This window comes from Malaya genurostris, chromosome 3 (genome assembly GCF_030247185.1).
Source record: "Malaya genurostris strain Urasoe2022 chromosome 3, Malgen_1.1, whole genome shotgun sequence".
Classification (NCBI taxonomy): domain Eukaryota; kingdom Metazoa; phylum Arthropoda; class Insecta; order Diptera; family Culicidae; genus Malaya; species Malaya genurostris.
Window position 1 is genome coordinate 265,698,766 of NC_080572.1, and position 16,840 is coordinate 265,715,605.

General features: G+C 36.2%; 1 protein-coding gene across 2 annotated transcripts in view; it reads right to left on the minus strand.

The window, feature by feature from the left end:
• Positions 1–1,610: 1,610 nt before the first annotated feature.
• LOC131436946 (glutamate receptor 1-like) overlaps positions 1,611–16,840 on the minus strand; it is a 392,781-nt gene continuing 377,551 nt past the window's right edge. For both annotated transcript variants that reach the window (XM_058605949.1, XM_058605948.1), the window contains exons 11-12: positions 2,959–3,298; positions 1,611–2,891 (exon numbers count right to left, since the gene is read on the minus strand). In XM_058605949.1, coding sequence (XP_058461932.1) covers positions 2,826–2,891; positions 2,959–3,298 — 406 coding nt within the window. In that variant the 3' untranslated portion in view covers positions 1,611–2,825. The remainder of the gene's footprint in view (positions 2,892–2,958; positions 3,299–16,840) is intronic.

Here is a 16,840-nt window from a genome sequence, read left to right on the forward strand (position 1 = left end):
ATGAGAGTATCATTACAGTACCGTTATTTTTTACATATTTCTAGTAAAGCTCGGATACCACGTAGAAAAAAAACTCCTTTTTGTCAACGATTTATTTTCAGTCTTATTAAGACGTAGAGCCGTCCTCAGTTGGCGTCCCGGGTTACAAGCCAGTTGTCATGTGTTCGACCTGGAAGGATTCGTAGTGTCAGTACGATCCATAGTACTAGCCATGCAATGATTCTGTACGCTAAGAATCGGCTACGAAGTCTATTGAAACAGAAAGGCCAAATTTCATAAAAGGGATGTAATGCCAAGACTTTGCCGTCCTCAGCAAGTTTTAAAACAGTATCAAACGGGGGGAAAAAAAGATTGGAAAAATGACATGCGAATGCAACTATGTAATGAAAACCGCGAAAATGTTACCGCAGAGACGGGACTCGAATCTGTAGGTAGCTCCTAACCGGGGAAATTATTTTACCAATTAAACTACCCTGCATATAAAAAGACATGAAGAGAAAGCCCAGTTGATTATACGAACCAAGCATGCTTCGCTTTACTTGGCCGCCACAGTATTCAATTGTAGTCCTATTTCTATGGAAACACTTCGGACAGCAAATCAACACACACCACATTACATGTCAATATTCACTTCTATTTTGCTTTCTAATTCTACTTTAGATTCTGTTTATTTATGTCTCTTTTTGCTGTCTATGTGGTACATCAGCGTCATACATCTATTTGATGATCACAGCCTATGTGTGGTAGCAGCAGTGACGATTGTGATTTCGAACACAATATATTGAAGATAAATCAATCCTCCGATTGGTTATCAATGATTTGTTTGGTTCTTCTTATCAATTGGGCAATCTCATCATGTGTCTTCATATGCAGGGTAGTTGAGTGGGTAAAACAATTTCTCCGGTTAGGAGTTAGCTACGGGTTCGAATGCCGTCTCTGTGGTAACATTTTTGCAGTTTTCAGTACACAGTTGCATTCGCATTTTATTTATTCTTTTCCTATAAATTTGATGAATGAATAAATCTAATATTTTTTATAATTCATTACTTTACGAAGTGCTGTTAAGACAAATCAAGCACCATAAGTCGGAATAAATGGTAATCGGATTGTGCAATGTCCGGTGAATATGGCAAATGGGGTAGATTTTTTTCATTTCTGCGTTTTCCAATCCATTTTTCACGACTTGCTAAAAATGGGGTCTTGTCATGAAGCAAAGTTTTTTTTTGCCGTGACGATCTTCATTTTGCGGCCACTTCTCTTGGAATTCTCAGCTCAAACGTATCAATCGTCGTCTGTATACGCCACCTGTGATGGATTCTCTCGGTTGGAGTAGCTCTTAATAAATAAAATGTACTTTTTTGGCTTTTCGGGCCGTTCCAAGTCTTGCGAGTCAGAACTTCCATTCTTTCTATCATATACTTCCACTAAAGTTCGAAAACTTTCCGCGCCACTATCCTTCACGGTAAAGTATTGCAAAAACGAACTGGGACTATAATTGGCTAACACCATCTCTCGTAAAACGCTTCAAATTATTTCCAATACCTGGTAGATTAGATCGACGATACAACATGCCCAAGATAGGCCCCGATCGGATACGAAAACTCGTTGCATTAAAAGTTGTCTAGAATTTGATTTATTTCAAAAAACATTTGCCAACAAAACGATATCTCATTCACTGTACAAACCCAATACTGGTAAAACAATACATTGTTTTTCTTTTACTGTTTCCTTAATTTCCATCAGAGGCTTAACTTATGCTTACTGCTTAACACATCAGTTTTGTTTTGTTTTTGATATTATTAAAGTTCGATTTTGACACCATCAACTTTCATTCTCCCAACGATCGGTCGTCCCCCGAAATGCGCACATTTATAGTAATTTGGATGTATTTAATTTAGTAGATACTCATAGGATTCACCGTAAAGTGTTCGTCCATTTACAATATGTTTGTAGTTGAGGAAGAGAAGAATCCCTTTTGTTTGTGTCGATTCGAGGAAAGTTGCAAAAATGTTGTTTTCTTCCAACGAAAGGCAAACTATTTTATTTTCCTTTAAACTTTTGTCAATTGATTTTCGTTCCGGTATTTGATTCTTGAAATGCATGGTAATTGGGTATTTTTCTTACTTCGTACGATTGTTTAAAGGTAGAACTATTGTTTCGACTTTACAATGCTTATGTGTCTTGTGTTGTCTTGTATAGAGTTTTGTTTTTTTTTGGTTTTACTGGGTTTGTTGTATCATTATTATAACGTTCGATTGAATTATTCATTATCGGTTCAGTGAACGAATAACAGCGAGCAGTGTTTATTTCTTTTTATGTTTTTTAAATTTTCAGTTCGTTCCTTGAGTTTACCCAAGTTGCGGCAAAATCGCGTCCAATTCAGTTACATTTATTGTAATAATTTTAATTACCTAGGGTTTAAATTTTACATTTCATAACAAATACTAAACTATATACAATTTTTCTTACAATCACGATCTAAATTTCGTATCATTGATGATTCTTGATTACTAGACGCTGTGTGACTTTGTCGCATGCCATACGAGGCTCTCTAAAGTAGGACTATTTTGTCATATCTGTTTTTGCGGTTCGGTTCGGTGTGGGTGTGGGGCTTTCGTGTGACAGTAAGAAGGAAGGCTTTACAAGCCGGAATTGTCCATCACTAACCCCCCGGGACCGATAATACTGCCGGTAGGAGCTCCTGAGCCACCGGAACTTCGCTGTTTCAACAAAGTGGACGTGTCGTGCTGACTGTTGGCCACGATTTGCCGAATGGTTGGTGCGTACGGTGGTCGTCATAGGCGCAACTCCGGTGGCTCCTTACATCAAACCTGCGTGTGCGAGTTGGCATGGATCGGGTCGGGTTCGGAGTGCGTCGACGGGGTGTAGTACTAGAATGAATACTGAACATTAATACGTACGTATGGGAATCGTCTCCGGACGGAATTAGCAACTTACGCCAATTCGACCGTTGTCGTAGTCCCGAGTAGTCGGTGGCATTGTCAGTCTGTTTTTCGAGTTGGAATTGGAACTCATCGTGTCGGAAAGAGGAATCCGGTTGGATGACCGGTTGGCACTCTTCGTGCAAAACTCCACCAATGCAACACCGAGTGCCACCAGCAGTCCACCGATCAGTATGTAGAAAATACCGGCCACGTTACTCAGCGATAGTTCATTCCTGGAAGCGTCCTGTTTTTCACTGTGCTTGCACTCCGTCCGATCGTACCACCATTTGTTAACCAGCTTGGTGAGTTCACCGTTTTCCTTCAATGACAGTACCGCTAGATTGATGGGGTCTCTGGAAATAAAAAATGGAAACGATCATGTTAGTCAATGGATAGTACTGAGGATGTCAACATTTAAAATATACTTTATCGTACAAATTGTATATCTCGATTCAATGTTCGAGCCCCGACCTGGAAGGATTCTTAGTACCAGCCATGCAATTGCTCTGTACACCCTCATTCGGCAGTGCGAAGTCTGTCGAAACAGAAGGTCAAATTCCACAAAAGAAACGTAATATCAAGGCTTATATCACGGCTAGAGAGAGAAAAAAAACGAAATCTAAAACCACCACAATCTTACTTATCGACGAAGAGCGAGATGTAGAAACGAGATGTCGAATGAAATATTTGTCATGAAGGCATCGTTGACCTGCTTGTCATTTTTTCTGCACTCCATCTCTAGGTTTTTTTTTGTGCAGAGAGATTCAATTGTGTGTCACGTACCGATATGAAAAGTATGTCAAACAGTCTGCCATTTGAAACAGTTTTCATCCTTCAGTCATGTTTTTTTTTTCACAGAAAAGTTTACCAGTATCAATGCCTGTACACTCATGTTCAGTTACAGAGCATTGAATCATCGCTGAAAGTAGCCTAGCTTTGAATCGAAATTTCAGCAATTGAGAAATATGTTGATGAATTGGAAATTTAAATTGAAACTTTCAACAGGGAAAATTTCGCAAATTTCGAACTCATGCTTTCATCACAGAGAACAGACATTCAAGCTAGTGCAAACTTTTTCAAAAAAGCTGCGTAAAGCATACATGTGAAAATCCGTTAAAATTCACCGTTGCGTACGACTTTGAACGCATGAATTACAATTGTATGAAAACTCGAACGCAAGAGCCCATAAGCGACTGCTGGGCTGCTCGAAGCGCCTCTATAGGAGAATTGCTACTCGGTGATCACTTTGTCGGTTAATTTTCTAACACACATTGAAATCTCTACTTGGATGTCTGTTCTCTGTTCTTCAATTTTGCCTTGGTGCCTCCTTTGGAGGGATATTGTTTTTTTTATCCTGTCCCATCATTCAACAAACGTGTTGATAGAACAATTCATTCGTGAACCCATTGAATCTCATGATTGGATGTAGAATATTTTGCACTTTATTTCATGATGCAATATGAACGCATTATAATCGGTAAACAAAGCAAAGTCTTCGCATTACGTTCCTTGTATGGAATTGGGCCTTTTCTGTTTCAACAGACTTCGCAGCCGATTCTAAACGTAGAGAGTCATCGCATGGCTTGTAGTACAATCCTACTGACACTAAGAATCCTTCCACTAAGTTGGGATTCAAACATACGACAACTGGCTTGTAAGACCAGCGCCTATGCATTGAACCGACAACCCGGGCCGTAATCGTATTTCAACCTGTGTCGTTTTTGAAAACAATTATCGCTGAATGCTTTACTTGTCAATTGTGATCACTTGATTTTGAGTTCGAATTTTATTGAAACTTTTTGCCTTTCTCATATAGAAAGGTTATGCAATCACTGTGAAAACCGACTTTTGAATCGAGGCCCGGAGGGCCGAGTGTCATATACCATTCGACTCAGTTCGTCGAGTACGCAAAATGTTTGTGTGTGTGTGTATGTGCGTATGTGCGTATGTAACGTTTTTTGCACTAACTTTTCTCTGAGATGACTGAACTGGTTTTCACAAACTTAGATTCAAATTAAAGGTCTCATGGTCCCATACAAAATTCCTGAATATTATTTGGATTCGACTTCTGTTTCCGGAGTTATGGGGTAAAATATGCAACAAAATTAAAATATGTGTTCTAACTTTTCTCATAGATGGCGGGACCAATTTTCACAAAATTAGGTTCAAATGAAAGATCCTGTGGTCTTATACTTAATTCCTGTATTTCATTAGGATCCGCTTTCGCATCCGGGTGGGGTGAAGTGTGTTAATTGTTTTATACCTTCACTGAAAAAGGCGAAGACCATAAAAAAAATCTAAATCGAACTCAAGTCTTCTCCAATTGATAGTTATACAGTTTACAGTTTACAGTCGAGACGACAGAAACAAGGAAAATACAGTGTCGTGAACAATAGAGTGTAAAAAATGGGTAAATACGATTTAACAAAGCCTGAAAGTCTATAGCAGGACTAGCTGACCCGTCGAACTTCGTCTCTCCCAAAAATTTTTTGTTCGAATTTATATTTTCGGACAGCAGAATTGTCGAATGACTAAGTAGTTAACGTTTATCTCCATTATTTTTCTGATTACTTATCCTATAATCAACGGAATTCGATACACATTTGCTTTAGCTCAAAAAAGCAATATCAAGAAAAAATAATGTGAAAATGTGAAATACTTCTGTTAAGAAAAACTTGACCAAATGCACAGATTGCCATCCCATCCTTCGAGTCAATAAAGAATCTCTCTCTAATGGCTTCGGCATAATGGATATAAGGTGCCACGCTTTCTCTTCCAGATGTGATTCTTGCTTTTGGCAATGGATAAAAAAGCTGACTAACCAGAATTAATAAACTTGATAAACTTGATAAACTTAACACATACATACAAAGCATACAAACCATTCTGAACAGTCCGTTTTAAGGACACACTCATAATTCAATGTTCACCCGACGCAACAGAATAAACTTTGAAGCAGTTCCTTGCATAGTTTTTAGGCAGCGAGAAAGTTTTCTCAGAACTTGTTCTGTATATTCAAGTTGCCAAAAAGTGCCACGCGTACTTTAAGGCTTTAATAAAGTGGATATTGTTCAGATACCAAGCCTGTGCGCACTACGCCCCCCCTCCCCTTTCCTTCCAATGGAAGATTTTTCAACATTAGGTTCCATGAACAATAGAGTAACACCTATTATATAAAAGTGCAAATTTGAACATTCTCCTCAGAAAACGAAATATAAAATGGCAGTATAAATCCCTTATGATAATCATATTGAACATTGATATCTAATGGCCACATTGATATAAAAAAAGAACCGAAATTTTCATTTTAAAATTCCCGCGCTTGTCCAATCGGTAAACTTTTATTCTCTCAACGCTGGAAACACTTTTATACACATTCTGTCAAATTTTGACGCATATCGTACGATTAGTTTTTGTTTGGCGTCCATACAAAGAAGTTGATTTTTTTTTCTTTTTTGATCATAAGGTATGTTAAAAGCTTTTGTTACGCAAAAAATAGGCGAATGCACCGATCGCCATATCATTTTTTGAGTCATATCGCTGTTCGATGCGATTGTAGAATGGTTTCGACATATGGGATAAAAGCGAAGCAAAAATAACTAAGATGACTACTTTAAATTGATTCCGAAAATTTACAAAAGCTGCCCTCGCGACTCTCTTCTCTCTAGTATGGTGAGATTATTTAGTCGTTTTTAATGAATGTTCGTAGCGTGACAATCACAGGAACAATTCTCGATTAACAATTTAGCCAAAAAAATTTTTTTTTATTTTTCATTTATGACTTCTGGTCTGTCAGTAAAGAGATAACATATATCGGTATTTTGAATACATAGTAAAAAACACTTGATATTAATATTTCAAACAGTAAATTAATATTTTTCTCGGTAGTCGGCTGCCCAGATCAACTAATATAACCAATTAATAATTTTAATAAATAATTAAAATAATAAAGCGGAAATAATAAAGAATCAAGACGTGTGAAATCTGTTGACCTTTGTTTGGTGATTTAAAATGATTTTATAATAACTGTTTAGAATATTTCAATCCAATGAATCTACTTTTTTGTCTAAATCCTATTCGCTCGTTTATTTTGTATCACGTAGTTTCATTTATAAAAACGTGTTTAATCCACCCAGCAGTGAGATGATACCTTTTTTTTATCAATCCGCATGTGTTGTTTTTTGCATGACTAAAAAACGCGAAAGGTAGATGCATAAACGAGTGACTGCATACTCGACAGCCGGCTGTCCGGAGTTTTGTCAATTTCGGAGATTGACTTTCGTGCATTATATTGCCAGCACAAAGTAACACATAAAACCATAATACTTTAAAACATTCTTGGTAGCCGGCTACCCAGAGCAATAAACACATGATAACATTATTAAAACATTTACTAACAAAGTATCCTCTCCTGTGATGCATGTGGGAATGCAGAGGATTCCTCGGTTCCTAGTAGCAACATGCATCGAACTAACAATCCTTTCCCTCCCAAGTAGATCTGCATTCGGACGTGGCCGGCGTCGGTATTGATCAGCATGCATGGTTCAATACAGTTTGCACAGTGTGAAACAATGTGTTATTCCCAAACATGTTACTTCAAAAAATCATTTTGCAATCTCAATTGGTCCAGATCAATAACGGAGTAGCAACACACGGGCGGTCTCTAATGCTAATGCTAATGCTAATGACTTCTGGTCTGTCAGTAATTATTTAGTAAATTTCTGACATATCAGAAACTCGAATGATTCGCATTGCTCCTCTGGTAGAAGGTAAAAGTTTAGATGCGAGAAACCTTCTTCTTACTTAAATAAACCTTGTTACGTCGAATTTTTCCGCATTTTATCTTCATATCCTTACTCTTCCTTGAGTATTATGGCTCTACATTTTTCATATTCTTTCTCCTCTCATAATCTCTAGTTAATTTGATATTGTTAGAAAACCGAAAGATAAAACGAGTAATTCTTGGACATTCGAAAGTTCAAGTTACCATTCTTTTAAATACTGTAACCATAAATTTTTACATGAACACTGCATTTGTTTAATAGTTGTATCAATAGTCGTCTCATTAGTCGACACCACATCCTTTTGTTTAGTTACAATTAACGAATGGTGGAGTTCGGTACTGAGAATCTATATCAGAAAGTTTTATATGAAAATAATGTGCAATTCTTCTGTTATAGCGGAGTGAACATGAGGAGTGATTGTACCAGTATTCAGCTTATCGTTCGAGTCAATGCATAAAATATCACAATTAATGGTTTTCAATCCACCAGAATTTACCTGACGCGAACGAACTTCAGCATGCTAAATGCAAGGCAAACCTCTTTGTTTGATCTCATTATTTAAACAGTAGAATCCTATCATTGATTCGTGCAAAAATCGTTCTATAATGTGATTTGTTCAACTCACGCTTACGATGGACAACATTAATCATCATCATCACTGATTACATTGCACACAATACATCTTCTGGTAAACAATGTTAGAACTTTTGATCCTGTTTACGGTATAGCTAGAACACTCTTATGCATTCCGTCATTGAATCATTTGGTAAGCAATTATGTTGATACCCAATTAAGCACGTGGCTCGAAATGACGAATTCCATGCATCAAATATGCATGTGGTATCTACACACAAAACAACTCGTAGCGCGCCAAACAATTTTTTCAACGATCTAGTATTCTTTTTTTCAGTGGCCCAACACTTATGCAACTCGTTATGCGCCAAACACCTACCAATGATCTAGCAATCATTGGCGACTTTTTCAGTGGAAAATTTCATTGTCCATACAAAATAACTTTATTGGTTTTTCCCACTTTTCCGGTAAGTTTTCCTAATTTTTTTGATGTACGAACCCGGTGGGGGTAAAAACTGATAAAACAAAAAAAAAAAGCATCTCAATCCGTCCATCCGTTCTTACGTGATGCGATTACAAAGAATGATCTCTGCATTTTTATATATATAGATATAGATAGATAGATAGATAGATAAGCATATGAAATCTGAAAAAATGTGAAATTCATATTGTTATACCACATTCGAAAGCTCATAGACTGGAAACAATTTTTTCAAAGTTTCAACCCTTCAACTGCCATATTAACGGAGCTAGGGTGGTTCTATTGATTTTTATTTTATTTGATTTTTGAAGAAACCGCTCCTCCGAAAAATTTGAAAAAAAAACAAGGAATATTTAAGGTGTTATGGGGAAGGTTCGCAATTTTTTTTCAAAATTTTTGAAGATGTATTTCTTTCATTAAAAAATACTAACAAATTTTGAAACATATTTTTTCCCTCTTCCATTTTTTACACCACCCTGGATTTTTTAGTGATAAATAAAGAATTTTTGGACAGTGGTATGTTTTCATATTTTTAAAAATGTGGACGACCACAATATTTGATTTTTTTCTAAAAAATAAATAACAGTCGACCTTGCGTCCCCATCAAGTTCTGTTAGAAGGAAACGCATGGTGCTTTATTCTAGTAGTTATGCAACTCACATGGCTTAGAAATCAAAGTAACGAAAAGGAGGAAATGAGTTACAGCCTTTGCATAATACATACACGATCATACTTCGGGTACAACCTAGAAAGCCACAAAGCAAGAATTCATTGGTATGTGGTTCTTAGTAATATCTCGGTTGATTTTTCAAGAGGCCGTATGAGCAAGTGACAGTTTATCTTTATTCACTTTCTCGTTCGATTATTGTGATGTGATTAAAAAGATTTTCTTGGATTTCTCAGTTCTGTTTGAAAGTCGAAAGTTTCGGGCATCATTCTATGCAAAGAGTTAAGTGATAAACGTGTAAACCGCTTGGTAATTAATATAAGAGAAAGTAAACAAAGAGAAATTGTCACTTTCTCTTACGGCCTTCTGAAAAATCAACCGAGATATATGAACATCGCGAGTATCACACATATGAAATTCGGTTACGGCAGTCAAGAACTCGAGCGGGTGTCAGGTTTTTACGTATTGCTGATGGATGTAATGAAAGAATAATGAAAGAAATGAAAATTTTTAATCTACCTGGTGGTGTAATGATGTATTTCTCATATAACTTATATTTTATTAAAATATCACTGGAAGTTTCTGTCAAGATTATTTTTTCAAACTGGAATAAAATCAGTTGAAACTACCATCATCTTTCCAATTTGGAAACAGTTATGTCAAGTTAATATAGATTTAATGTGGCAACCCTGCACGTTATACAAAATTGAACAAAGCACGCTGTGTGCTAGGCAGTGGTGTTTTCTTTTTTCGTACCAGCACGTACCGATGCGTACCGATTTTGCATCATTTTGTATGACAGTTTGAAAGTTTTGCTACTCATCGCCTTATAATTTCGGAATTCGGATCTGGATGAAATTGCACAGTATCTTTTAAGAATCTGAGAGTTTTAATTTGAATCAAGATTTGTAAAAATCGGTTCAACCGTTGCTGAGAAATCGAAGGGAGTTCCGTTTGTGCAGCTTTTCTTCTTAATTACCGGTGCTTTCGGAAGCGGAAGCCGGGGACTAGTAGTCCCAAAGTAGATTTATATATCCACTTACTAACAAGGTTTGTCAACTAGTTGAATTTACCAGTAGTGTAGTCTGTCAGTGTAAAAAATATATTTCAAGCGAATTGTGCAACACTTGTTATGAGCACGATATTTCCAACAAAATTATAAATTTAACGAATTAACTCTCGGCTATACTCTTCTGTAACACAAAATTCGATCCTATGTAGAAATGCTCATTCTTGTCTATCAATGCTTAGGTTTGAATCGACGAATTGATTTGTTCTCATAGTTAGCATAGACTAGCACCTATATCAAAGGAAAGCACACAATCTGTCACTTTTGACCGCAAGTGGAAGTCACGCATTCATCACTGTAGAGCTTATTAGCATACCGAACGTTCGGAGCGCGCTTCAAGTAAGTATCTACTTCACACGAACGACAAACCAACGAAACGCGAAAGTAGCCTCCAAATGCATTGTGCAAACGTCTCATGCACACACGTGAAAGTCGGTAATCCTTTACTGTTAGTTGGTCATGCAAAATTTATGATATAGCATCCCTTTTTTAATTCCGGGCTTTCGTTCAAGCCGTGGCTAAACCTTTGGTTGAAGGTTGTTCGGTACTTCGGTACTGTCCCGACCGAACGCGCGACCGTTTGTAGTTCAGCTTTTATTTATTTGTCATAAATTTTGAAATACATTCTGGTACCCGACTAATCTGATTAGATTTGTACACACGATTCCTGCCGTGCTGGCGCTTGGATGACTACTTGGAGGTTGGAATGGAAACTGCCCGGTTCATAATTTGTCATATTCTCTATACTTATGCTTGTGCCGTGCTCTTCACTTACTGGCGGCCCATAACGAACGGCTTGAGGCAATGTGATTTGACATGATGAATGCCGTTTACGTTTTTCCCTATTCCCAGACGTAGTGTGCCCTGCCTAGTTGTCAAACGAACCCATTGCTACGGTATTGTGATGTTTGTCTGGGTGGCGAGTTAACTTCTAACATGCGATAAACAAAGCCACCATTAGCAGGATCAGTTCCAGCAAAAAAAAAAGCTAGCGTTCTCTTTTTCGGGGAAAATGCTTTGTACGGCCTGGTTTTTATAGCACGAGTGCCGGTTTAGTACGGCTCTTAGTGGTGATTATATTTTTGCTAGGTCTTTGAACTACGACATTCGTTGCGTGGTCTGACATGGGCTAGTGATTTGATGCTAATGGAATTTGCCGCATGTAATTGAGATGTTTGCATCTCTGTACTGATTCTTTTTTTCTCTGATTGCAGTTGTTCGTTGTGAGGTTATTGCTTCGGATTTAGTCATGCATTTATTTGACGGTTCAGTGTAAAGTGGGTTTCGTTCGTTCGCGTTTCGGGTAAAGTTTTAAAGATGGAACATCCAGAAAATGAAATTTGATGCTGACGAAAAGCTAAAGAAAAACCATGATGGTTTTTACCAACTTAGGGAAATATTGTTCACTGGTTCCAAAGATGCAGTTTGTGAGATCAAACGGAAATCTTTGATATTGAGTTTTTATTTAGTTACTGAGTCGTTTTTATCAAAAAATTATAACAATCTAAGATAAAATATATATTTTATCACAACAAACAGACTGATAAAGGTATATGGTTTTGAAGAAAGTACATAGTGCCCTTAATAAGAAACAGAATTTTCGTAACCGTTTTGTAAATTGTTTGCTACGGCTTAGTTGATTCCGAGCGAGCATGTATATAAAAAACGTGATTAATCCACCTAGCAGTGAGATGATAGCTGTTCTTTATCAAGCCGCATGTGTTTTTTGCATGGATATTCTTAGGTGTTTTAGTTCTCATGACATTATTTTAATTATCGTCGTTTTAAACGGCAAATTGAGATTTTAATCACTTATTTCCCTGTAATGTCGAAACTGAAAATCGTATCGAATTTCAATCTTAACGTGTGACAATCGATTGAACATTCCATGAGATGTTGAAGTAAGTTCCACTTTAGAGTTTTTCGCCATTATTTACGGTACTTCCAGAGCCGGTATTCAGCAACCAGCATAACCCACAAAGTTTCGTATGACCATAAATCAATATGACGAAAAAATTGCAATAGTTTTGAGTCTAACTGTCATCTTAATTGGTTTGAATTTTTAAAACTCATCACCTGTAATTCCAGAACAGGAACTCAGAATTGGATAAAATTCATTAATTTTGTATGGGACCCTTTCATTTGAATTTTTGTTTTTGAAATTCGATTTGGCCCGATTTAAGAAAACGATTGAGATGTGAGAAACGATTCAATACTGTAACCGGAATTCGAATAGCGATGTAGCCGAAGTCAGTTAAATTCACCTGAGGAGCTGAAATGTTTACGTTTGATTCAAAATGTTTGAAAATCAGTGTAGACATCTTTGAGAAATCGTGGTGCGAATAACATTTTTGGGATCGGAAAGTTGGACTGACTAAAACGCAAGATGTGTTATCCCGGGTAGAAGTGATTTGCAAACCAATACCAAATTCTGTCACCAAATTCTGAACATCTCAATGGTAGAAATTAACATTGTTTAGTTCGAAATAAGAGTTAAAATATCAAAAATCATAACAAAGTTTGCATGAGAAAATAGCAACAAAATAAAAAATTTTGTCATTGTAATATCAAACCAAGAACAAAATATTTATAGAAGATGAATTTGTTAATTATTTTATATTCTAGCATTTAGAATAGCGTAATATCTTAAGTATATCTCTTATCTGATTCTGATGCAGTTTATTCAATGGTATGTTATTTGAAGAAAAACTACTGGGTCAATTTACTTAATGAAATTGAAATAGCTCATCAATAACGAAATAAGATATTATAACTAATTTTGATGTTGAACAGATATTGTACAATGTCTTGATCCCTTGATGAAATATCACGAAAATATCAAGTATCGCTCTGACAACACAGAAACATCAAGTCAAGATATGATGGTAAAATTTGTTATTATTTTGACCTTTGTTTGCTATTTACACCTACCCGGGATAGGATCTTAAGACCTTTCATTTGAATCTTAGATGGTTCATCTACGAGAAAAATGAGTTAAATTATTTTAATTTCGTTTCACATATCATCCTGTAGTTCAGGAACCAGAAGTCGGATCCAAATGTAATTCAGGGACCTTGTTTGGAAGCATACGACTTTTCATATGAATCTGAGTTTGTAGAAAACGGTTGAGTCATCTCCAAGAAAATTGAGTGAAATTATTTGTCACACACGCATTTGCTGATCTCGACGATTTGATTCGAATGGTATATGGGTGTTATGTTCTTCCAGCATTTATCGCTTTAAGTAGTTTAAATAAATATAATTATGGAATTACTTTCAACTTGAAAATGCTGCCATCATCTTGTTTGCATATGGCATATTCGAACGTGTAGTTTATGTTGCTAAAAACGAACCGTGCTAAAATCGGTCCGAGGCAAAAAGTCATGAAAATAGATGCTGTTCACAGTCTTTTTGGTACTTAGAAACAATTGTATGTCACAGTATAAAAATCGTGTTTCACGTTGCTCCCAAGCATTGCTTTTTCATACAGCGCTCAAAACTCCTACTACTGGAATAAGGCTTACACAAAAATATCGATATCTTCGTTAAAAATGGACGGATTTTTACAATCTATGGCTTGTTGGATAGCTATTACCGTGCGAAATCTAAGTCTGAAAACATATTCTGTTTTCAAGGTCAATTGTGACATATATTGTCAAAAAACTGAAAATTTTTAAATAAAACTTTGTACAACTCAAAAAGTACACATCCGATTTCAAAACCACTCAATAGTGTTCAGGGTGACGGGGAGACCTTCCATTTGCGACTAGTTTGATCAAAATCGGTCCAGCCATCTCTGAGATCTCGACCTCTTAGTTGACAACACACATATAGACACACACACATACACACACACGGACATTTGCTCAGTTCGTCGAGCTGAATCGATTGGTATATGACATTCGCCCCTCCGGGCCTCGGAAAATTTTTCCAAAGTTTGAGCGAATTCTATACCTATTTTTTATATACATAAAAAAGGTAAAAAAGGTAAACAGTGAAATAAGATATGTCTTCAAATTCAAGCTCTTAACGAAATGTAAAACATTATTCAAATAATGTAGGGGAAGATGGGATGAAACGTACCCCCGAGTCAAAACGCGCCCCGAATCAAAACGCACCTCTTTCTTTTCTCTGAAATTACCAATTTATTTGAAGATATTTTAATGAAACTGAAAATTGAAATTTCATCTTGACAATAGATAAATACAATAGTATGTTATGTTAGAGACATAACCGCGAGATCGATGTAGGACTGCTGTTGACAAGGAGCAGATCAGTTTGAGAATGCACATTTTTTTTAGTAGATTGTTCTACTAACAAATTATTCATTGCAAGTAAAATCTCATTTGATTTTTGTAAAATGCTTTGGATTCTAAATAAGGACCGAAGGTTACCATTTCTTCAACTTTCAACACGAGCGAAATTCCGAAAAAAACGGTTGCCTCTCGCTTGGCGAACGGCGCACAATGTAAATCTGCTACATACTTGTGTGCCCTTTCCTATAGCGCTAACATTCCGCACCGAGTCGTGGCACCCATGAAGTTGGACGTCGTATTGATTAGTGATGACATTTATTCTGATTAAAAATCGATTTTATAATATAAAACGTGTTTAATCCACCTAGCAGTGAGATGATCAATTTTTTTATCAATCCGCATGTGTTTTTTGCATGAATATTCTTCGGTGTTTAAGTTTTCATTACATTATTTTAATGACCGTCGTTTTGAGCGACAATTTGAGATTGTAATCACTCATTACTCTGTAATGTCGAAACTGCAAATCGGATCGAATTTAAATCTAGAAGTGTGATAATCGATTAAACATGCCATGATATGTAAGTTCCACTTTAGAGTTTACGGTAATTTAAGGTACTTCCAGAGCCGGTATTCAGGAACCAGCATAACCCAAACCGATTCGTATGGCCATATGACGAATAAATTACAGTTTTGAGTACAACTTTGAAGCTTAATTGGATAAAATTCATTAATTTTTGTATGTATGTATAAAACTAATTAATTTTGTATATAAGTTTAATTCAATTTGAATTTTTGTTTCTGAAATTTGATTAGGCTTTTTTGAGAAAACGATTGAGCCTTGAGAAACGATTTTATACTGGAACCGGAATTCTAAAATCGGTATGGCCGAAGTTAGATAAATTCACCTGAGTAGCTGTATAGTTTACAATTGTTTCAAAATATTTGAAAATCAGTGAAGACATCTTTGAGAAATCATAGCACGAATTAAATTTTAAGGTACCCTCTGAATCGACAACTGAATACCACTAAAACTGAAAAAAGTCAATTTTTTTTATCGACTATCCAAATCTGCTAACCCGATAAACCTGATTAATTTATGTGGAATAGACATTTTTATACTAATCACCCTGTATCCCCGAAACCGGAAGTTGGATCTGACTGAAGAGCAAGATGTTTTAAAGAATCTTGAAACTTTTCATTTACATCTTAGATGATTCTTAGATTTCATTTGAATCTTAGATCGGTTCAGCCATCTACGAGAAGAATGAGTTACACAATTTTGATTTCGTTTCATATATCATCCTGTAGTTCCGGAACCAGAGGTCGGAACCAAACATAATTCAGGAACTTTGTTTGGGAGCATACGAATTTTCGTATGAATCTGAATTTGTAGAAAAGAAATTTTCAGAGAAAATTGAGTGAAATTATTTGTCACACACGCATTTGCTGATCTCGACGAACTGATTCGAATGGTATATGGATGTTATGTTCTTCCAGGATTTATTGCTGTAAGTAGTTTAAAACAATATAATTAAAAAAAAATCTGCCATCATCTGGTTTATATATGTCATATTCGAACGATTATGTTGCCAAAAACGAGCCGTGCTAAAATCGGTCCGAGGCAAATTGTCATGAAAAAGGATGCTGTACACAGTCTTTTTGGTACTTAGAAACAATTGTATGTAACAGAATAAAAAATCGTTTTTTCCGTTGCTCCCAAGCATTGCTTTGTCATACAGTGCTCAAAACTCCTTCTACTGGAATAAGGCTTACACAAAAATATCGATATCTCCGTTAAAAATAGACGGATTTTAACAATCTATGGCTTGTTGAATAGGTATTATGGTGCGGAATCTAGGTCTGAAAACATATTCTGTTTTCAAGGTCAATTGTGACAGATACTGTCAAAAAACTGAAAATTTTGACATAAAACTTCGAATAACTCAAAAAGTAAACATCCGATCTCAAAACCATTCAATAGCGTTTTGGGTGACGGGGAGACCTCCCATTTGCGACTAGTTTGATCAAAATCGGTCCAGCCATCTCTGAGATCTCGACCTTTTAG